This window comes from Peromyscus maniculatus, chromosome 2 (assembly GCF_049852395.1).
Source record: "Peromyscus maniculatus bairdii isolate BWxNUB_F1_BW_parent chromosome 2, HU_Pman_BW_mat_3.1, whole genome shotgun sequence".
NCBI classification, from domain to species: domain Eukaryota; kingdom Metazoa; phylum Chordata; class Mammalia; order Rodentia; family Cricetidae; genus Peromyscus; species Peromyscus maniculatus.
Window position 1 is genome coordinate 159,831,195 of NC_134853.1, and position 20,691 is coordinate 159,851,885.

A 20,691-nucleotide genomic window follows, 5' to 3' on the forward strand; every position below is an offset into this window, starting at 1 on the left:
ATCACAGACACCCTCACCCCTCCTCAGACAGCTGCTTCTCTGCCCGGATCCTCGGGGCTAGGGTAGTAGGCAGGAGAAGCCGCAGATCCTGGCCAGGACCTTGGTGTTGCTGGCTGTAGGTCCTCAGTTTCCCCCTTTTGTCAAGTATAGAGGCAGCATTTCTGCCAGGTGGGTTCCCTCCTACCGAGGGGGATTAGGCCTGACCGTAAAGGACAGCTGGCTGACCCCAGGGCTTCCTGGTTCCGTTGCCATAGACACACAGCAAGGCAGTGCAGCTCACTGAGTGGACCAGGGACAAGAAATACACAGTGCAGACTTAGTCCCATGGAAGCTGAACTTGAACCCCCAGGATAAGAATTAGTGCCAGGGGCTGGAAAGATGGCTCAGTGGTTGGGAGCACTGAATGCTCTTCCAGAGGACCTGGGTTCAATTCCCAGCATCCACATGGTGGCTTCCGACTATCTGTAATTCCAGTTCCAGGGAATCTGGTGCCCTCACATAGACATACATGCAGGGAAAACACCAATGGACATAAAATTTAAAAAAAAAAACATAAAAAATAATAATTAGGGGCTGGAGAGATGGCTCAGAGGTTAAGAGCACCGACTGCTCTTCCAGAGGTCCTGAGTTCAATTCCCAGCAACCACATGGTGGCTCACAACCATCTGTAATGAGATCTGGCACACTCTTCCGTATACATAATAAATCAATCTTAAAATAATAATAATAATAATAATAATAATAATAATAATAATTAGTGCCACAAATGGGGCATTGAAAGCAGAGGGAGGCTAAGGGAAGAAAGCTGGGGCTTCCCTGGGTTGAGGTCAACTCCTGGGGTTGTGAAATTGGACTTGGGTATTCTTGAATTTGATCTGCCCTGAGGTCATCGGCCATGCCGGGAGGAAAGGAAAGAGACAGGGAAGGAAAAGGAAAAAAGGGAGAGAGAGAGAGAGAGATGGCAGGAAGTAGGCAAGGCTTCGTATCCAGCCCAGTGACCTCTGGACTCTGGGTGGAGAGGCTGGGACCCCTCTGTGAAAGGGGGTGACCAGCCGGCTCACTTGACTAGTACCAGGCCCAGACCCAGCGGCATTGGGGAGGGGCTGGAGCCTCGAGGGTGCGGCGTGGCGGCGGCGCTCTCTAGGACCCAGCGACTCCGGGCTAGGGGCGGGCGTGGGCCTTGGGGGCCGTAGGGGGGCTCTGGCTGCGGGCGGCGGGCCGGCACTCTCAGCTGCACTAGAGCACGGCGGCACAGGGGCCCCGACAGGTAGGCGCGGGCTGGGCGCGCCCAGGGGCGTCGGGGGCGCCTTGCTCCACATTCCGTTCCTGGGGGGGGGGGGGATTGCGGAGACCCTGGCCCTGGGGTATGGAGCGGATGCTGAGGGGGCACCTGGCAAGTGGTGGGGCGCAAGATAGGATAGGCAGGGAGCTGGAACTTAGGGGTCATCGAGATGGGGGTGCTGGGGGACAGGGCGGCTGTCCCCCCAGCGTTTGGGATGTGGAGGGCGGGGCAGGGGTCGGACACAGAGACAAAGAGAGAGCGAAGTGGAGAGCCAGCGAGTTTCCGCCGGCTGATTGTTCCCAGCTGTACAGCGGTGCCGCAGCATCTGGTGGGCCCCCTTCGGGTCTGAGCCAGCAAGGGGGCTCCCAGTCCTCGCCCCCCAGAACCACAGAGTTGCCGAGGGGTTGGGGGAGGCCGAAGTTATGGAAAGGGCCAGAGGTGGGGGTGGATCAGCCATCCGGACAGCTCCTGGCCTCGCTAACAACTCCCAAACTCCAGTTTTGAAGAGTTTGCCTGGGTCCCCTGGGAACAATTTATTATTCTCTCCTTCTTGCTGGGGCTAGCCAATGAGTCCCGTTCCCTGCCATAAGCCTGGGCCTGGGTGTGAGTGTGGAAGGCTCTGATGCACACTGGCAGCCACTCGGTGCCTCCTAATGCACAGGCACTCGGGTCAATCATCACTCTGTATGTGGCCCCCCCTGCCACAAGGCTGCCCAGAACTTAAGAGTGGGAATGTGAGGAGCCTGGAGTGGTGGTCCCTATGGATATAAACTAGCAAGGGCCTCTGGCCCCCACCAGGGGACGCTTGAGTGAGATCTCTGAGATGGGCAAGATATCAAGAAACCTCACAGTTGGGGAAACTGAGGTTAGATGCCCTGTTTCTGCCTTTCCCTTGCTCTCTCCCCCAGGGGGTCAGAGTTGGGGTTCAAGCTGTGTGGAAGAACTTCCCATGGTGGGGTAGGGAGCTTTTGGATGGATGAGCCTGTGGGCAGCATCTAGAAGTCACCATCCACTGGCTAAGACAGGGCATAGCCAGCTGACTCTGTAGCCAGCAGCGAAGGCTGGACTCACCCTGGAGTTCCTGGGTATTAGGAACTTTGTGCAAGCCCTGGACCAGTGCCCTCACCAAGACTACACTCTTGTCATCCAGGGTCATGTCAAGGGTTCTGAATCTCTGGGCCAAGCGACTTCGCCTCACCCAGTTAGCATGCTGGGAGCCAGAGGTGCCCTCGCCTCCCAGCTTTCCTCCCCATGTTTCCTGCTGCTGCAGACAAACAGGCCTCAGTCTCGTGCGTGTGTCTGTGATGAAGACAGCCAGGTCTTGGGAGGCCTGGAGCTGGCAGGCGGCGTCTTGGAGCTGGGAGTCCTGCCCAGCCCTGGCCGCTCTGGGGGCTCCTGGGGCCTGTATGCATGTGGTTTTCCTGCTGAGCAGCATGCTCAGGGCCCAGGGGCTAATTGGGAGCAGGTGGCAGACCTGGCAAATGCTGCTGAGCTAGTGGCTGACCGTGGTGTTGGCTGGGTAGGGCTGGTACCCTAAGGATGTGCCTGAAGTCATTGGAATTCACATCAGAAAGTCAGGGAGATGGATGGGCCAGAGGTGGGTACAGTCAGGGTGGGGTGAATGGCTATTAGAGATGTCTCCTTAGTGAGCAGGACAAGGTAGTGTCTGTCAGCTTGTTAAGAGCTTCTTCCTCTGCATAGTAGGTTGAAGCTAACCTGGGCTACATGAGACCCGTCCTTAAAAGACCCAAGTCAGTCCTGGCACCTTGCCTAACCGGGGACTGCAGATGTCTCTTCCCACCTCCAGATGCCTGGCTCTGTCTGTCCCCTGCAGACTGAGCTGGGGACAGAAGTGGGTTCTGCCGTCCTGGGCTGGCTGCTGGCATGCAGCTGGCTCTCCTTTCCTCCTCTCTAGCTGTCCTCAGCGCCACCACAGCCTCCTCACTCCGTGGCCATGAGAGCCGCCTGCCTCTTCCTGCTCTTCCTGCCCGGTAAGCAGCTGCTGGGGTGGGGACTCCCGTGTGGGACTTACCTCATGGCCAGAACTCTGCTTCAGGTCTACACCACCCAGGGGAGGAGCCTGAGGCAGGGAGTCCAGGCCCTGGGTCAGATCTGTACAGGGCTCTGCCGTTCTGTGCAGTCTTGGCCTTTGAGGGGTACTTAGCACATGAGGAGGTTATCAGTGGGGACCGCAAAGGTCCTGCCAGACCTAGGAGTCACTAGTCCACTCACCGAGCCTGTCTAGGCCACATCTAAGGTAAGCTAAGTGCTGCAAGAGACAGCTGTGAATTAGGCAGACACATGTGGCCAGGCTGGGGAAGAGGCCTGGACAAGCAGACCTGGTAAATTTTAGATTGTGTTGAGTGCTATGATAGAAATACACAGCAAGGCAGCTGGGTCAGGGATGGCCCCAGCAGAGCTGACATGTTAGTTGAGACCTGGAGAAGGCCTGGGGAGAGTCCTGTGGAAGGCAGGAGCGTGAGAATTCCTGGAGCAGCCAGCAGGCCACCCAGGGCAGAAGGCCTAGGCCAGGGCAGGGGCAGGAAACTGACTCAGGACCCAGTTTGGTTTTGTTGAGTCTGGGCCTGGTTGTAGGAATGCCACCTGTTTCTCTCTGTCCTTCCTCTGTGGGGTGCCCACACGTGACCCCTCCCCTCAGCAGGCCTGCTGGCTCAGGGCCAATATGACCTGGATCCTCTTCCCCCATTCCCGGACCATGTCCAGTACAACCACTACGGCGACCAGATTGGTAAGACAGCCCTCCAGTGGCCCGGTGCTGCCCGGCCCATATTCATGGCACCCATTTCAGTGGGGCGGTAGGGATCCCAAGTGCAGGTCCCTGGTTCATTTGTGACCTCTTTGCCCCACTCTCCTGGGACCTAGGGCTAGCCTGACCCAACCATTCTGTTTCCTTTTCACTTCTAGACAATGTAGACAACTACTATGACTACCAAGGTAAAAGTCTGGGGTAGGATGGGCGGGGCCAGCAACCTGGTGGGGACCTGTGGGGAAAGTGAGCGCATGCCTTGTCATCCACGCCCTGCCACAGAAGGGAGTCCTCGACCTCCTGAGGAACAGTTCCAGTCCCAGCAACAAGTCCCACAGGAAGTCATCCCAGCCCCCACCCCAGGTAATGCTGTCTCCTTGGCCCAGCTCCCTGTGTGCTTCAGGATGGGAGTCTGGGTAGGCCCTGAGACAGGTGCGCCTTGCCCCAAATACCTCCCGGTGACCCCTGGCTGTCTTCCCACACCAGAACCACCAGCTGCAGGGGACCTGGAGACTGAGCCCACGGAGCCGGGGCCTCTTGGTAAGAGCCTCCTGAAAGCTGGAGAAAGCAGGCGTGGCTTCAGAGAGAGCCTTTTTGGTGGGATTTGCAGGGTTTGGCAATGGTGGGATGCTAGGTGAGGGAGCTGACAGACATATGCCGGAGCAGCTGTGGGCTATCTCACCCTGCAGCCCCACCAACATCTGGCCAGAGTCTAGGGAGGAGCCAGCACTGTGCCGGGGCCACAGCCTGGACTGGGTGGTACCCATGGCCAGGCGAAGAGGGGCCAGCAAGTCCAGCTCAGCTGAGTCCTACCTAGCTGAGAGCCTGAGAAGAGGGGCCTGGAGAAGGCCACTGTGTGTTGAGTTGGTTACATAGAGGGTTATAGAGCAGCTTGTGAGCTAGTGCGCTGTCACGGTGACCAAGTGGGGTACCTGCGAATTTGTGTTCCAATTTATGTTTCCAAATGGGGTGGGATTGTGACTTTGTGTGTGGTATAAAGTGGGGCAGTCCTGTGCTACCTGGGTGCTGGGTTTGTGTGGGTACCTGGGCAGGGCCTGAGGGTGCTTAGGGGCTCAGACTTTGTGAACCTGCCACTTGAGCCCTGAGCCCCTGGTCTGAGCCCACCTGTCCCTAGACTGCCGCGAGGAACAGTACCCATGCACCCGCCTCTACTCCATCCACAAGCCTTGTAAACAGTGTCTCAATGAGGTCTGCTTCTACAGGTGAGGGCTCTGAGGAGGGTCTCCAGGGGCCGCTCCCACCAGGGGAGGTGTGAGTTTGGGACAGGCACTGAAGAGGGTGGGCCTGGCCTGGGCTCCTGGGCTCTCCCAGTGGGAGTAGGTGCGGGTGTGCCTGAGAGCATCCCTGCCTCGTCCCCCAGCCTTCGCCGGGTGTATGTCGTCAACAAGGAGATATGTGTCCGCACAGTCTGTGCCCACGAGGAACTGCTCCGAGGTAGGAAACTCCATCCTTTGTCCTGGCAGCACCCACCCCCCACTTTACTACCTGGCCATGTCCCACCTGCAAGGGTTAGCATGGAATAGGTGCCCAGGCCCACTTGTAGGAGGCCGCAAGCCCCTCCCTCCATCCTCACTAGTATGGGCTGGCGGGTTCCCACCTGACTTCCTCTCCCTCCAACAGCTGACCTGTGCCGGGACAAGTTCTCCAAGTGTGGCGTGATGGCTGTCAGTGGCCTGTGCCAATCTGTGGCTGCCTCCTGTGCCAGGAGCTGTGGGGGCTGCTAGGGTGGAGCTGGTGTGGGATCCGAGCCCCAGACCCAGCTCGGATCCACCTCAGGCCCCGCCTGAACTGGTGCTTTCTCCCATCCTGCCCTCCCTTTCATCCTGGACATGAGAGGGCTGCTGCCCTGGGAAGTGTGGTCATAGCTGCCTTGGACCCCTCCCCAGCCTGTGGCCATCCAGTCTCCACCCCCTAGATGGGGTTCATCCAAGGCCTCCTTTTGGGGTCTGGGGCTCTCACTGTGCCTTCTCAGTGCCTTGGGGACATTCCTCCCTCTTCAGTCTCCTCAGGTAGGCTGTGCCTCTTACCCAGCTGGTCTACTTGGATTTCCTATGCCCCTAGGCATGGACCACCTTTGTTTTATACAAAATAATAAAGTTTTTACAAAAGACCCAGAGTCACTTTTGGGGCTGGGGACAACTTAAGTGCCACCAATATTGCTGGTTCCCAACAAAGGCTACTCAGCTCCTTAGGAGTGTCAGATGGCTCTATTTCTGTATTCTGCCCACCTCTTCCTACTCCGACCCTAGCTTCATCTGTGACCCACCCAGAGGAAGGGACCCTGACACTCCCTTCCAAGATGCAACTCTTCGTGTGCATGCGACAGACAGGTCATTTGGGTTCTTCCGTCCGAGTGAGCAGCATGGACAGCTGTGTAGTGCTCCCCACTGTCCTGGTTAGTTCTCCTGACAGGTCTGTATAGCACGCAAAATCACTGTCCTCAAGTGACAGTGCTAAGTGACCACCCCAAGGCCCACAGCAGTGGGTGCCAAGAGCAGGCCTGGCTATGGGACCCTGAGAGAAGGGAATGTAGAGCTGTCTTAGAGATGCTGAGCGGTCCGTGAGCCTCACTGTCACACCATGATACATGTCCCCACTTCACACAAGAGCACACACAGACTCTGCCACGTGAAGCATCAGCCAGCATCACTCCACAGAGCCAAGGCAACACTGTCCACTCCTGGCCCTGCCCTGGCACCATCCAGAGAGGGACCTGAGTTTGTGTGGTGGGCACAGCACCATCTGCTAGCAGCTAGATGGAGAGGGAGGTCCATCGTGCCCTGGGAGGTTGCTGAGCTCAGCTAACAAGCCTGTGCCCGCCGCTCTTCAAGCAACCCCCAGGTAGAGGAAGGAAGTGTGTACAGACGAGTCTAGAAAACAGGTCATGTTACAAAAATCACAACAGTTCTTCACAGTTAACAGTATAAAAAACGGTACAAAAATACAAGGGCTCTAAGCTCACTAAGGAGCTTCCCGACACAAGGAGCCAAGGGAGAGCTCCCTGGCATCCCTTCCTGGGGAAGCTCTGCTCTGCTCTTGGTGGAAACAGGCGCTCTCCCTGACCTCTGGCTGGCTCAGCCTCGAATAAGAGCCTCGGCCGTCAGGGGATCTTCTAGGAGAGGGGCCTGGAGCGGTAGAGGTGGTGCAGCAACTTTGAGAAGCCACATGGGTGTGACTACGGCCACAGTACCACCCTCATCTGTCACCCCAGCTCCCTCCCACCACACTGATGCCCAGGCCCTGGGCAGTCTCTGTTACTAAGGGCCCCCTCTCCAGCCCAGGCAACTGTGCTCAGGATGCTGGCCGGAAGGGACTCACTGCTCTGGGGTGCCGAAGGGTGGGGGGACGGGTGCTGAGCTCCTGTGGAGTTCCTTCTGCAGCTGTGCCTTCAGCATGGACACCTGGAGAGGAGAAGGGCCCAGCGGCCCAGGCCACAGCTGACTTCAGAGCTGGTGAGGGGTGGTATGCTACCTGCGGCAGGTCGGGGCAGCTGCCTAAGAGAGGGGGAGCCCCGCTTCTCACTTTGCCCCTCGTGGCAGGTGTCTGTGTGCTTGGCATCCTTACCCCTTCAGAGGCTCGGTCACGTGAAGCAGCTCTGCCCAGCATCACTCCACAGAGCCGTGTCCTCCCAGCCCTGCCCTGCTCTATCCAGAAGGGGACCCTGTCCCAAGGAGGGCCAGCGAGAGGCGCAGAAGACTTGGCCGGGCCTGACTCTAGCAGGAGTGTGCGTGTGACCAGGCTGGGCCTATGTAAGCAGCTAAGCTCTGCTCTAGGAACAGCCAGAAGGGACATAAGTGATCTCACTGACCAGGAAGAGCCGTTTCTTGGGCTCTTACTAGTACTCCGGGGAGGGAGCCCCTTCACTGGGGTCCCAGGTTGCTGGGACAGCCTATAGCTGGACTGCTAAGGGAACCGGGCCGTGTAGGGAGAGGGTCTGATGGCTTGAGGCAGGGCATGAGCCCTAGGCCAGGAGACACGGGGGCCAGGCAGTACCACCCCACCCATGGCTGGTGCCCCCACTGATCTGCTTGACCCTTTTCAAGTTATAGAGGTCATGACCAGTCCTCTCCTCCAGCCCCACACTTCCATCCCAGCTCCATCATCCCCCAGGGGAGGCCCTCGTACCTGCTCCTCCAGTCCCGACACCCGCTGGCGGTGGGCCCGCTCCCGTGCCTCCAGTGTGCGCTCTGTCTGCACCTGGGCACTGCGCAGGCGCTCAACCTCCTGTTGCAGCTCCAGACGCTGCTCGTCTGCCTCCAGTGGGACCGGATTGTGGTTCTGCTCCAGGGCCACCACCTGTGCCTGCGGACAGGGGCTGCCAATCAGGGTCCTAACCCGATGTGCACACAGTGCAGGGCTTATCCCTTATCTCACTGGCCCTGACAGTGTATTCCGATCCTGGGTCAGGCTCCCAACTGAAGCCCACACACGCAGACAGACAGACATGCACATACAAAAATACCCAACAGTGCCGGCCTACACTCACAGGAACAAAAGCGAGCATGTGTGTAGAGAAGCACACATGGACACAAAGGCACAGTAAGCGAACATCTGCATGTAAGAAAACATTTACGTGGACTCAGGCCGCATGGGGTTCATGCCGTACCCGTGAGCAAGCTCCCATAGGCACTCAGGCTTCCATAGATCCACAGCACACAGGAACCACAGGCTTCAATACCAATGAGCCTCAGTGTTTCCCTCCACCATGGGGAGAGCCCCGCTCTCGAGTCCAGTGAGGACACCCTCCCAAAGGCTCTGGGCTCCTGTGCTGGCTCAGCCATAGGCACCCCCAGGACCTCGTGGGCTCAGTATGGGAATTGGGGACCAGGCCGGGGGAAGGGCAGAGCTGACCTCCAACTGCTGGATCTGCTGCTGGGCCTCAGCCAGGTCCAGCTCCGCCCCTGTGAGTGTGCGGTCCAGGCGGCCCTTCTCTGCATTCAACCTGAGTGTGTCCTCATGGCTGCGAAGCTTCTCCCGCTCCACCTGGGTAGATATGGAGGTGGTGGAGGGGCTCACAGGCGCCTCTGTAGGACAATCTGACCACAGGGGCAGTACACTGAAGAGGCGCAGCAGACCTAGGGAGGCCCCCGCGAGCAGGTCACCTTATCCAGCGTCTTCCTGAGCGCCACACGGTCCTTGTCGAGCCGCAGGGCTGACCGTTCCACCTCACGTTTCTCAGCTTCCAGCTGGGCCAGGGCTCGCTGCAGACTGCCCAGACGCTCCTGCAGCAGCCGCCGCTCTTCCTGCAGTTTCTGGACAGAGCGCAGAGCTGTGGCCTCGCCTTCTTGCCGCTGTCTCAGCATCTGCAGGAGAAGCCAGCAGTCCCTCACCCCACCGCACCTCAGGATGCCCATCTGAAACTTGGGGACAAAGGTGCTGGCCCACTGTGCCTACTCATGTAGTGAGCAACCGCGAGGCCCATGTGAGGAAACGGCTGAGGCCAAATGGTTCTCTCTGGGGTACAATGGGAGTGTGGGTCGAGGTTCGGAGTGAAGTTGAGATGGGTTCCCCACCCCATGCCAAGGACCACACAGGCTCCCCTATGGGTAGAGGCCCCCCAGGCCTCACCTGCTGCAGCTGTTGCAGCTGGCCCTCAGCATCACCCCGCTGCAGCTCCAGGTTGGCGAGCTCGCCCCGCAAAGTCTGCACCTGCTCACCCAGGGAGCTGCTTTGCCGCCGTGCTTCAGACAATGCCTGTCGGGCAGCATCCAGCCGTTCCTGGGAGACAGAGGCTGATGGTGCCAAGCCAGCCTGCCAGCCTGAGCAAACGGCTTCCCTTTGGGTGAAACACCTAAATGGTCCAGCCTGCTGCCGGTCCTGTCCACTGACCTGTGCTGAGAGGACAGTCACTGTATCCCAAACTGCACCGAGGTCCCATACTAGCAGGTTTCTTCTCTCACTGGGCAGCACCCCCTCTCAGCCCCATGACTGGCTAGTTCTGTCTCCTGCCCCAAGGCCTATTCTCACTGGCTCCCCAGAATTCCTGACTGACAGCCCTACAGGCTATCAGCTCCCTCCACACCTGCTCTTATTGGCTAACTCTCTCACTCAACTCTTTCCTGAAAGAAGAGAGATATAGGCCAGACCCTGGAGCCCCTCCCCCCCCCAGACCTGGAGCACTTGGCGGTCATGTTCACAGGTACTCAAGGTCTTCTGCAGGTGCAGATTCTTGTCCTGGGTGCTGGTGAGGCTGGCACTGCTCTGGGCCAGGGCATCTGTCAGGCTCTGCACCTTGCTCCGCAGGGTCCCCTCACTCTCCTCCACCTTGGCCAGTGCCCCATTCAGCCGTTCCACTGTTAGCTGCAAGGTCCCTGCCTTCACCTCACTGTCTGCCACCTGGCAGGAAGGTAGAGGCTGGTCACGGGCTCCCTTCATTGGGCTCTCCACCAGGGGTGCTTACCCATGCTCCTCTCACCTCTGGGCCTCATCCATACCCTGTCGGCTTGTTCTCTTACTGCCTTAACCTACTGTAGTCTGGCCTCACCCCGCTGTGAGTTAACCACCCTCTCCAGAGCCCCGTCAACCTAGCCAGGTGACAGGCAAGGACATCGCCACTCTGAGCCTCGACCTGTGCACCTTTGAAACCTGATGGTGAAGACCTGCCTCACAGAATCGGCAGCTGCACGATGCCTGGACAGAGCCCGGCACAGGGCATGTAGGTGTGACCGGGAGGGAGAGGGGCCCACCTGTCTCTGCAGGGAGTCAACCCGATCCTGGAGGGCCTGAGCGTGGGCCTCACGGTCCCCCAGACCCAGGCGGCTGCGCTGCAGCTCCCCTTCAAGAGCACGCCGCTGCAGCTCCAGCTTGATGGAGCGACTCTCAGAGGCGTCCAGCACCTCCTTCAGGCGCCGCTTGTCGTTCTCGAGCTTCACCTCGGTGGCCTTCATCTTGCTGACTTTCTCCTGTGGGTAGCAAGGCTCAGCCCCAATGCCTGTCCACCCCACACTCCTCTGCACCACTGGTACAAAGCAGGGTCAGTCTCGAGGACTGTGTGACCTAGGACCAGCCTGTGACTGCCGGGGCCTCAGTATCCCCATTTGTCACAGACTGAGCAGATATGAGGATCCCAGAGCTGAGTCTAACATGTTATGTGAGCCAGGACGCACTTTTCCCATGGCTGTTTCATGTCTGTTTGGGAAGGACTGGTCCAGAGGTGCCATTACCTGGGGACTCATCAGATCCCTGGGGAGGGGGCTGCAGAATGTAGACAGTGGACCCTTCCCTGCTCTACAAAGGGCTTTCCAGAAATGGCTGGAAGCACAAATGAAACCCGAGCTGAAGCTGGCAGCTGCTGCTGAGGATCAGGGCACCGCTCACAGCTCTAATGGCCGATTCTCTCTCCCTCCTCTGCTCAGGACTCAGACAGTGAGGGGGGGGGGTTTGCAGAGCGGACAGGGGACAGGAAGAACTTGGGCTCATTCAATCCACATGGGCACCCCAAAGTCAGTGGGTCCTGGGTGTCACTAACGCCTCTCTGCTTCATGCTTCCTCAAACTCCTCCCTGCCCTGTCTGGCCTGCGGGGAAGAGGGGGCCCCCACTCTGGCTCCCACCCAGCTTTGTTCCTGGCCTCCTCCCAGGCCCCAGGGGCTGCTGGGCCCAAAGCCAGAGCTGAAGCTGCAGACACAACAAACCAGGCTCCAGCTTGGTCCCAGCCAGAGGGGGCGGGGGCAGCTGGAGAGAGGGCAGGGGGCTGCAGCTGAGAGGCTGGACTGTCATCACCCAAGGCCTGGGCTTCCTGCCCCAGACACACAGACACGTAGAAACCAACACACCAAACACCGCACCGCCGTTCATGCAGATATTCAGAGACAGAGGCCCCGGCCAAAAGCTCAGGGGTACTGCCTCTGTGTAGCAATGACAGCGACCCCCACCCAAAGGGTGGCAGTTGGACAGCAGGCTGTTCCAGACCAAACCTGAACCCCTCTGTCTGACTCAGGCCCAAGCCCTTCTCCCCGAAGCATATGAACACTCAACAGTGGACTAGAATTGGCTCAATGGAAAGAGCCACAGGCCCCCCCCTACAGGCTGGGACTTGGGCAGAGGACTGCAGAGAACCCTGGGGCCTGCCCACCTGGCTGGCGCGGAGCTCGCTCTCGGTGGCCTGCAGGCTCCTCTCCAGCACTGCCATCTGGTCCAGGGTGGCTCTGCACTCCCGCTTGCTACGCCGCACGCTCTCCTCCTGCAGTGCCAGCTCTGCCTGGGCCCCACTCAGCCGCCTGTCTGCACTGCGCCAGGCTGGGGCCGCCACCCAGGCCCATCAGTCCCATGCCAAACCCCGGCCCCGAACCAGGCCAGGAAGGTCCGACCTGTATCCCACCCTCTCCAAAGCCCTGCCTGGGCCACAGAGGGTCCGTAGGTTCGGGCCCCTTGGGCTGCCCAGGGAAGGTCTCCTGGGGGAGTCCTGAGTCAGGTAGGCCAGAATTGGACATAAGAGCCCCTGACCCCAACTCGCTAGCCTCCCACCTCAGCTGCTAGGAGCATAAGAGGGCAGAGGGGCCCCTCACCTTCCTCGCTCTCAGCTACTGCCTTCTGCAGCTGCCTGGCCCTTGAGGTTGCACGGTCTCTCTCTGCTTCCATCTCAGCCAGCTGCTGACTGAGGGTGCTGGTCTGGACCTTAAGTTCATCCTGCAGCCCCAAGAGAGGAAAGGGAAGAGCCCTGCTCTGACCACCACAGCTCCTTTTCCCCTGGGCCCTGGGTTCCCCTCCCAGCCATCTCCCCCAGCCTCACCCGTTCCCGCTGGGTACTCCGTAGCTCTTGAAGAAAGTCTCGGAGGGCATCACGCACCACCTCTGGGTCCAAATCTGGAGGTGTTGGGGAGGCCACGAGCCCTGGAGATGGTGGCTGGGACCGAGGGCTATATTCCAAAGGACTGGGGCTGCTAAGACCATCCCCACTTCCTGGAAGGGAAGGTATGGTGAGGGACATGGCAGCCACTGGGTGGTGGATGGAGGCTTTCAAGGTACCTCCTACATTAGCACACAAAGTGAGCCAGGTTATCTTCCTGCCTAAAACCCTTTGCCAGATCTACTCACATTCCTCAATCAAGCCCAACTTCTTTATTATTTAAATAAAGTAGTTCTTTTTATTTTATTTATTTATTTTGTGATAGGTTCTCTCTATTATATAGTTCTGGCTGTCCTAGAGTTCACTATGTAAACCAAGCTGACCTCAAACTCACAGAGATATGCCTCCCCGATGCTTGGATTAAAGGCATGTGTCACCACATCTGGCTTATTTTTATTTTATGTATATGGGTGTTTTGCCTGCATGTATGTGTGTGTACCACAAGTATGTCTGTGCTCATGGAGCCAGAAGAAGGCGTTAGACACCCTGGCACTGGAGTTAAGGACAGCTGTGAGCTGCCATGTGAGTGTGGAAACTGAACTCAGGTCCTCTGCGACATCTTTCCCTCCCTGCTTTCCTCTACCTCTGCGATGCTCTGGTCCCCAGGGGCAGTCAGGCTCTGCCTCCTTTGCATTTATGTTTTGCTTTAGTTGGTTTTGACTAAGCATGCATTATTTGAAATGGGCCACTTTAATCTGTTTACTTTCTGCTCTGGAGGTACTATGGATGAGCCCAGGCATGCTAAAGAACCTTGGGCATGCTAGGTAAGCATCCTGCCACTGACGTCCACAAACCCCTCCTTTTCTGAGACGGGGTGGGGCTCACTATGTAGCACAAGCTGGACCAGACTCACAATCTTCCTGCCTCAGTCTCTTGAGTGCAAGGATTGTAGGTGTGCACTACCATGTCCAATTTATGGAGTGCTGAGGATCAAACCCAGGCCTCTGAACATACAGGCAAGCTCTGTACCAACTGAGCTTAACTAGTTCCCACCTACCTTAACCATTTTTAAGGCTACGATCTCGGGGCATGAATTACAGTCATGCTATTGTACACTGGTCACCTCAGATCTTCTTCATCAGTCCTGTATCTCCCCAAATTCCCCATGGTGAACATGACTTGATCTGGAAACAGGTGGCTGCAGACAGGGTCACACTGGAATGGTGGATCCCAACCCCACTATTGCTATCCCTATAAAAAGGGGAGATCCAGATGCCATGTGACCACGAGAGTTGTGCTGCCATGTACACATCCCTCCCAGTACCTTCAGAGGGGTGTGGCCCTCCGATTTCTAGCCTTTGAGACAGTCAAACACATGTTTCTGCTTGTTAAGCTGCCAAGTATGTGAACTGGCCCGTTGTCCCTAAGGAATCTACCAAATGTATCAAATACAGAGGAAAATATTTCAAAACCACCAGGCATGGTGGCACATGCCTGTATGCCTAGCATTTGGGAAGCTGAGACAGGAGGACTCCCCTGAATACAAGGCCAGCTTAGGCTACACAGTGAGTTCCAGGATAGCCTAAAGTGAGACCCTGTCTAAAAAACTTGAGGCAAAACAATGTGAACACTGAACCTGTACTGAGTGTGTGCAGACTTTCCCCATCAGTATTCCCTAAGGATAATGGCTCACGTGGTTTGTATGTGCATTAGCTAGCACAGTGCTGCAGAGACAGACAGTATCTAGGGAGATGTGTGCAGCTTACACAAACACTGAATCTCACAGGGGAGCCACAGACACCCTCAGATGTGGGGAGACAGGGAGTCTGCATTCTCCCGTGGCTACTGAAGGGTCACAGTTCCTTCATAGAGCAGTCCTGGCCAACTAAGATGACCAGACAGAAACTTAGTTTTGAAGCAGCAGATCTCTCTGCCTCCTCCCTCGATCTAGGCACCCTTGAATCTGCTTGCCGAGTGTGTGGACTTGTCTGTGCTGGAACTCACAGATGCCTGTCTTCCTAGGACTTCCTTACTCAATGACAGCAATGTTTCAGGGATGACCTGCCCTGTGACATGTGTAAGCTGTGTGCCACTCCACAGGATGGATACAGCACATTTTTGCTATCTCTTCATGCTGATGGATATTTGGGATGTCACTGACGTTTGGCTGTTGTGAACAATTCTACAACAGTCGTTATATACGTATCTACCATGGGCCTGTTTTCAGTTCTCTTAGCTGTATACCGAGGAGTAGGAATGCTGGGTCACCTCTTGTTAACAATTCTATTTTCAACTTTTTGAGGAATTGTCAAGCTATTTCCCACAGCAGCTGCACTGATCAGCAGCCTCTTCCTCCCCTTATTTTTGTTTGCTTACTGTACCCAGGCCACAGGCCAATAAGTCCTCCATTCTCTCCACACAGCTCTTCCTACAGCTAGACTCTAAGCTTCCTAAGAGACCTGCTTATCAACCTGTTTCCTGCCCTATTTCAGGTGTGTGCTGAGCACACGAGGTACTTAGTAAGTACTGAGTATGTGAATGGATCGATGCTACCCTGGAAGGTCAGGCCTGGCTGTTGCCTACCATGAGGGAGATTTTAGGATCCCAGGCCTGGTCTAGAGGGATGTGGAGCTGAGATAACAGTCTGGAGACCCATTAAGAAGATGGGGGCTCCGGGTTGGAGAGGTGGCTCAGTAATTAAGAGCACTGGCTGCTCCTGCAGAGGACCGGGTTTGATTCCCACCCACATGGCAGTTCACAGCCTTCTGTAACTCCAATTTCAGGGGATCGAATGCCCTCTTCTGGCCTCCTCCTGCACCAGGCATGCATGTGATACACATACATATATTCAAGTACTCTCACAAAAACATAAAATAAAACAAAGAAGATGGGGTTCAAGGATTCAGAAAAGACAAAGGGATCCTATGAATCCCTCCTTAACAAAGCTACCCAGGAGTCCAAGACAGCCAAGAGGCATGGCCCTTAGAGGGGCGTGGCCTTCAGAGGGGCGTGGTCCTCGGCGAGGCATCCACTGCTCTGGACTGCACTCACCTCCTGCTGGTGCTTCCCGAGTTGGGGAGCTGGACACTCGGCCCAGGCCCAGGCCCCGGCGCAGGGCGGAGCGCAGGCCACCCAGCTGGGCCTCGGCCACCCGCCGCTGCGCCTCCACGCGGGCAAGCTCTGCCTCCAGGCCCTGCGCCCGGCCCTCGGCCGCACTCAGCCGCAACCCCAGCTCCGAGGTCTCGACCCGCACCGTCTCCAGCCTCAGCTCCAGGCCCCGGGCCACTTCCAGCTGCTTCTTCTCGGTGCCGTGCGCCTCCTCCAGGGAGCCCAGCAGGCCTCGCTCCCGCGCCCGGAACTCAGCCTCTTGCTCCTGCAGCTTCCTCTGGGATCCCTGAAGCTGGGGAGGTGAAGCCAAGAGACGGAGTCACGAGGCTGCCCCCAGCCCCCACCTGGTGCCCACCACTCCAGGGACCACACCTGGACCTTTAGTGGCTTCCACTCTGGGAGGAGGGGTAAGAACATCCGTAGAGGGAGGGTACTTTGAATTTGCTTATTTGCCCTGCTGTTTATGTGTAACGTGCAGTCAGTCATAACAGTAACATTCACATAGTGCCAGGCAGGAAATACTTTCCCAAAGAACCCCAAACTACTCCTAAGAGTCATGGTCCTTTTACTAATGATGAAATGAAGAGACAGGCATGGAGAAGTTCAGTGGTTTCTCCAAGGCCACAGGGAGAGGCCATCCATTACAGACTTGCAACACACAGAAAGCTGCCCTCTGGTGAAGAGCAGGGGCCATCTCTCAGTCATTAGTGCCACAGGAAAGCCCCTCCATGGAGCACCAGGACACCAGGACCTGCCCCAGCCCCTCCTCCCACAGACACCAGGACCTGCCCCAGCCCCTCCTCCCACAGACACCACGACCTGCCCTCCCAGCCCCTCCTCCCACAGACACCACGACCTGCCCCCCCAGCCCCTCCTCCCACAGACACCATGACCTGCCCCCCCAGCCCCTCCTCCCACAGACACCACGACCTGCCCCCCCAGCCCCTCCTCCCACAGACACCACGACCTGCCCCCCCAGCCCCTCCTCCCACAGACACCACGACCTGCCCCCCCCCAGCCCTCCTCTCAACCCATCTTCCCTGAGTGTCGATGAGCCCTCTGAAGCACAGAGAGCGGCTAAGTCAAAGTCACACAGTGTACCTGGTGGCTGTGTGACATTGGCAGGGGCCTTGGCCTTCCTGAGCCTGCCTGGTTCTCCTATTAAAATGGGGTTTCCATTACCTACCTCACGGGCAGGCTGTGGGAAAATTAAAGAGGGTTGTCTTCAGAGCCTCGCCATGACCTTTTGGTATCTGCACACATCAGGCCTACAGTTTCTTTTGCTTGTTAGTATTAGTACAACTGAGGGAGCGTACCAGAGGTGGCGGGCTCAGCACCGTCCTCTGGAGGGAAGACACAGGCACACAGCAGCCCACCCCTCCTCTGGCCAGCCCACCCACCGCCATTACCTCCTGCTTCAAGGCCTCCAGGCTGCTCTCGCCTTTCAGCAGCTTCTGCCGCAGGCCCAGCACCTCTCGCCGGCTCTCCTTCTCTGCCCGCTCGCCCTGGGTCAATCGGCCCTGCAGGTCTGCCAGCTCCCGGCCCAGCCTGGCATTGTCACTGTCCAGCGTCTTCATCTGTGAACCAGAGCAGGCAGGGAGGTCAGCTGGCCCTACAGTTCTGCCCAGTTCTGGTCCAGGAGGCTCTCAGGATGGACTGACCTAGGATGCAGGCATCAACTTAACACTCCAGGTCCACGGGGAGCCTGTCCTGGTGAACTCACTAAACTCAGGTCACTCCAAGCACCCGCTCCAATGGCTTGTATGCCCCTTCACGGGAGTGGGGGTGACAGCAGGGAAGAGGTCAAGGTGACATCCAACCAACCCAGCAACTACAGCTGGGACCACAGCACCCAGGGGCTCTGTTCACCTCTACGGAGGAAGCTAGAGTGCCTCTGGTGTGCCCAGCAGGCACACACACTTACACCAACTGAATTAACCGTCATATGTCCCTGTGTGTTTAACCCTGATGTGATGGAAGAGAAAACAGGCCAGAGCATTGAATGACTTGCCTGCTACACAGCCCACAAGCAGCAGACTGGGATATGATCCCAGGCAAGGGGAACATTCTAAGCCTGCTTCCTCCCAGGAGCAGGTAGGGTGAGGACCACCCACCCCATAGGACTGTCGCAGGGCTGACAGATCAGAACCCATCACCATGCTCCCCAGCAGAGCCTTGGCTGCTGACTTGAGGGGTCTGGGGGAGGGACTGAAGTGAGAAGGCATTATTTTCAGGAAGGCCACCCATCTCAGAGCATCTGTCTCTGGCTACCACCCGCTGTCTCCATTGCGGCCATCGAGGCTGTTTCCTGTTCCTGGGGCCTTTTGGGGGGAGAAGCCTTACGTTTCCAGTGTGTGTGGGCAGTGCCCAGTATGCAGCAGGTGCTTGATCAGTGCTTGCTGGTGATGGGGTGGCAATCTAGTCAGAGGTCTGCTGACAAGTTCAGCCATCTCCACCTTCTACTAAGGCACGCGCACCTCCCATCTCGTGCTCCAGATCAAACAGGCTTTGGCATGTTGGGCAAGCATCCTACCCATGAGCTACACACCCAACCTCTTCTACTTTCCTTTCTAAAAAATGTATACACCAGGTGTGGTGGTGACGCACACCTTTAATCCCAGCACTCAGGAGGCAGAGGCAAGAGGATCTCTGAGTTCGAGGCCAGCCTGGTCCAGGACAGCCAAGACTGTTACATAGAGAAATCCTGTCTTGGAAAGAAAATTTTTTTACTTTTTTTTTTTTTTTTTATGTGTACAAGTACTTTGCCCTGTCTGTCTGTCTGTCTGTGCACCACATGTGCTTGTGGATGCCAGAGGAGGGTATTGGATACCTTGAGACTAGAATTACAGTTATGAGCTGCTATGTAGGTGATGGGAATCGAACCCAGGTCTTTTGGAAGAACAGCCAGTGCTCTTAACCGCTGAGCCATCTCTCCAGTACCTACTTTTATTTCCTGGCAGTACTTACTGGGCAGTGGATGCAGGGCTTCATGCCTTTGGTGAGCATTCTCAGTTAGTGATTTATAGTCTTGCTGGTTTTACTTTTCATTTTGAAGAGGGCCTCACTAAGTCAAGACTGTTCTTGAACAGGACTTGCAGCCCAGGCAAACCTTGAACCTGTGACCCTCTGGCCTCAATCTCCACAGTAGCTGGGATTACAGGCCTGCACCACCATGCCCAGGTTATGGTTGCTTTCTTACCACAGTAAGGGAGGGAGGGGTGGAGACAGCCGTGTGGCCTATAAAAGTGGAAGCAGTTGCTAGCCTGACCTGGTTCCCAGGGGCCACTCCTTCATTGCTCAGGTGTCTTTAGAACTAGACAAGATGCTGCTGGGCCTCGATGTGGGATACCCGAGTCTGGATGTGACGCAGGCACATAGCATCTACACAGTTCATGGGTAGAGGGCCCCTGGAAACCCATCTGCTTGACACAGTTTCCTCTCAACTGAACACTCTCCAGGAGGGAGGCGAGGTAAACACTGCCTTTCATGAGGGAATGGAAAGCTGGAAAATTCTCCAAAGCCCCTCCCCAGCCTCACAGATGAGTAAACAACTGATGGGGGAGGGGACTCCCCGTCTAGCTGCCTGAAGCTGTACAGAGAGCACCAGGTCTGCAGCCTTTGGGAGTTGTTGCCCGTGTCGGGGTAGGGGTTTCTGTGATGGAGCCAATTTTGAATCCTTTCGGCTCCTGTAATTACTATAAAAACCCACTGGTTCATCGAGTTGGACTTTTGGGGCAACCATTACTTTGGTCTGCTGTGGGTTCCCTTCTGGGGTGAGTAGGGGTATGTGGTAAGTGGTGTGGGTGTGGGGTGAAGTTGTGTCTCCCAAGAAAAAGTCTCTCACAAAACCCCACCCATGGATGTCACGCTTAGGTAAAAGGCTTGCTGCAGCCCAGGCCTTGAGTTTACACACTGGAACCCGCCTCCTGAGAGGGGTGCTGCTTGCTGGCCAGAGCGTGTGGAAGGGCAGGAGCCAGGGCCGAACCTGCCGCCGAAGTTCCTGCAGCTCCCGACGGGCCTCCAGCCTGGACCGCTCCACCTCCTGCAGGGAGGCCCGCAGCTCACCAGCCTCCCTGCCCACGGACATTCGAGCCTCCTCCAGGAGAGCCAGCTTCTGCTCCTTGTCTTCATTGGCAAGCTTCAGGCTGGAGAGAAGAGAAGGCAGAGGCCGCGTCCGGGGACCGTCGTCTGCATCAGGTGCACAAGGCTGTCCCCTGGCCCCACTAGGCCCCATCTTGGACCAAGGTAGCCCAAGTGCCGCCTGCCCACATGGCTGCCCTTGTACTGACCCAAAAGCCCTTGGCATGGAGAGGCACATGAGGGACTCCAGGAGGGGACTCAGTTTCCAAAGCTATTGACACAGGTGAGGCCTGAGAGCGACCCAACCCTCTCTGTTGTCACCTGTCCATTTTCTGTAGCAGACAAGCCCCCAAACTGACCTCCCTGATAGGCTGTGCTTACAGACCAAAGCTTACCAGCTACATGGTCCCCTAAACCATGGTTCAGTTAGACTTTTTTTGTTTGTTTGTTTGTTTGTTTTGTTTTGTTTTGTTTTCCGAGACAGGGTTTCGCTGTGTAGACCAGGCTGGCCTCGAACTCACAGAGATCCACCTGGCTCAGCCTCCCGAGAGCTGGGATTAAAGGTGTGCGCCACCTCTGCCCGGCTCAGCTAGACTCTTAACCCGCAGAGGATGGGGTCAGGTTGGCCGGGTCCACTGCAGCCCTCA

General features: G+C 57.0%; 2 protein-coding genes across 12 annotated transcripts in view; one reads left to right on the forward strand and one right to left on the reverse strand.

The window, feature by feature from the left end:
- The first annotated feature begins 1,179 nt into the window (after window positions 1-1,179).
- Mfap2 (microfibril associated protein 2) lies at window positions 1,180-6,180 on the forward strand. 6 transcript variants are annotated; one of them, XM_006975480.4, is made up of 9 exons: window positions 1,180-1,267; window positions 3,198-3,273; window positions 3,942-4,031; window positions 4,208-4,237; window positions 4,332-4,412; window positions 4,536-4,589; window positions 5,185-5,272; window positions 5,431-5,504; window positions 5,691-6,180. In XM_006975480.4, the coding sequence occupies exons 2-9, from the start codon at window positions 3,237-3,239 to the stop codon at window positions 5,792-5,794; spliced, it is 558 nt and encodes a 185-aa protein (XP_006975542.2). In that variant the 5' UTR covers window positions 1,180-1,267; window positions 3,198-3,236; the 3' UTR covers window positions 5,795-6,180. The 6 variants fall into 6 exon arrangements, with proteins under 6 accessions (XP_006975542.2, XP_042128169.2, XP_006975543.2 ...); XM_042272235.2 differs by having other exon boundaries at window positions 4,217-4,237; XM_006975481.3 differs by having other exon boundaries at window positions 3,945-4,031.
- A 759-nt stretch (window positions 6,181-6,939) lies between these two features.
- The window catches only part of Crocc (ciliary rootlet coiled-coil, rootletin), a 45,124-nt gene continuing 31,372 nt past the window's right edge, over window positions 6,940-20,691 (reverse strand). For 4 of the 6 annotated variants that reach the window (XM_076565576.1, XM_076565577.1, XM_076565578.1 and 1 more), the window contains 14 exons: window positions 19,950-20,109; window positions 17,374-17,541; window positions 15,908-16,256; window positions 12,800-12,969; window positions 12,576-12,696; window positions 12,143-12,306; window positions 10,757-10,972; window positions 10,182-10,406; window positions 9,639-9,788; window positions 9,173-9,373; window positions 8,922-9,053; window positions 8,196-8,372; window positions 7,389-7,471; window positions 6,940-7,195 (listed from right to left, as the gene is read on the reverse strand). In XM_076565576.1, the coding sequence (XP_076421691.1) occupies window positions 7,183-7,195; window positions 7,389-7,471; window positions 8,196-8,372; window positions 8,922-9,053; window positions 9,173-9,373; window positions 9,639-9,788; window positions 10,182-10,406; window positions 10,757-10,972; window positions 12,143-12,306; window positions 12,576-12,696; window positions 12,800-12,969; window positions 15,908-16,256; window positions 17,374-17,541; window positions 19,950-20,109 (2,329 nt within the window). In that variant the 3' untranslated portion in view covers window positions 6,940-7,182. Of the gene's footprint in view, window positions 7,472-8,195; window positions 8,373-8,921; window positions 9,054-9,172; window positions 9,374-9,638; window positions 9,789-10,181; window positions 10,407-10,756; window positions 10,973-12,142; window positions 12,307-12,575; window positions 12,697-12,799; window positions 12,970-15,907; window positions 16,257-17,373; window positions 17,542-19,949; window positions 20,110-20,691 lie in introns of all 6 variants that reach the window. The other 2 variants (XM_015994373.3, XM_015994380.3) reach the window with 1 other exon arrangement.

What these genes read in the sequence shown, in the direction of transcription:
- Mfap2 (XM_006975480.4), top strand. Translation starts at nt 3,237, where the DNA reads ATGAGAGCCGCCTGCCTCTTCCTGCTCTTCCTGCCCG. An exon ending in CTTCCTGCTCTTCCTGCCCG is followed by an intron (nt 3,274 to 3,941) that starts GTAAGCAGCTGC and finishes CCCTCCCCTCAG; the next exon opens with CAGGCCTGCTGGCTCAGGGC. An exon ending in CATCCCAGCCCCCACCCCAG is followed by an intron (nt 4,413 to 4,535) that starts GTAATGCTGTCT and finishes TTCCCACACCAG; the next exon opens with AACCACCAGCTGCAGGGGAC.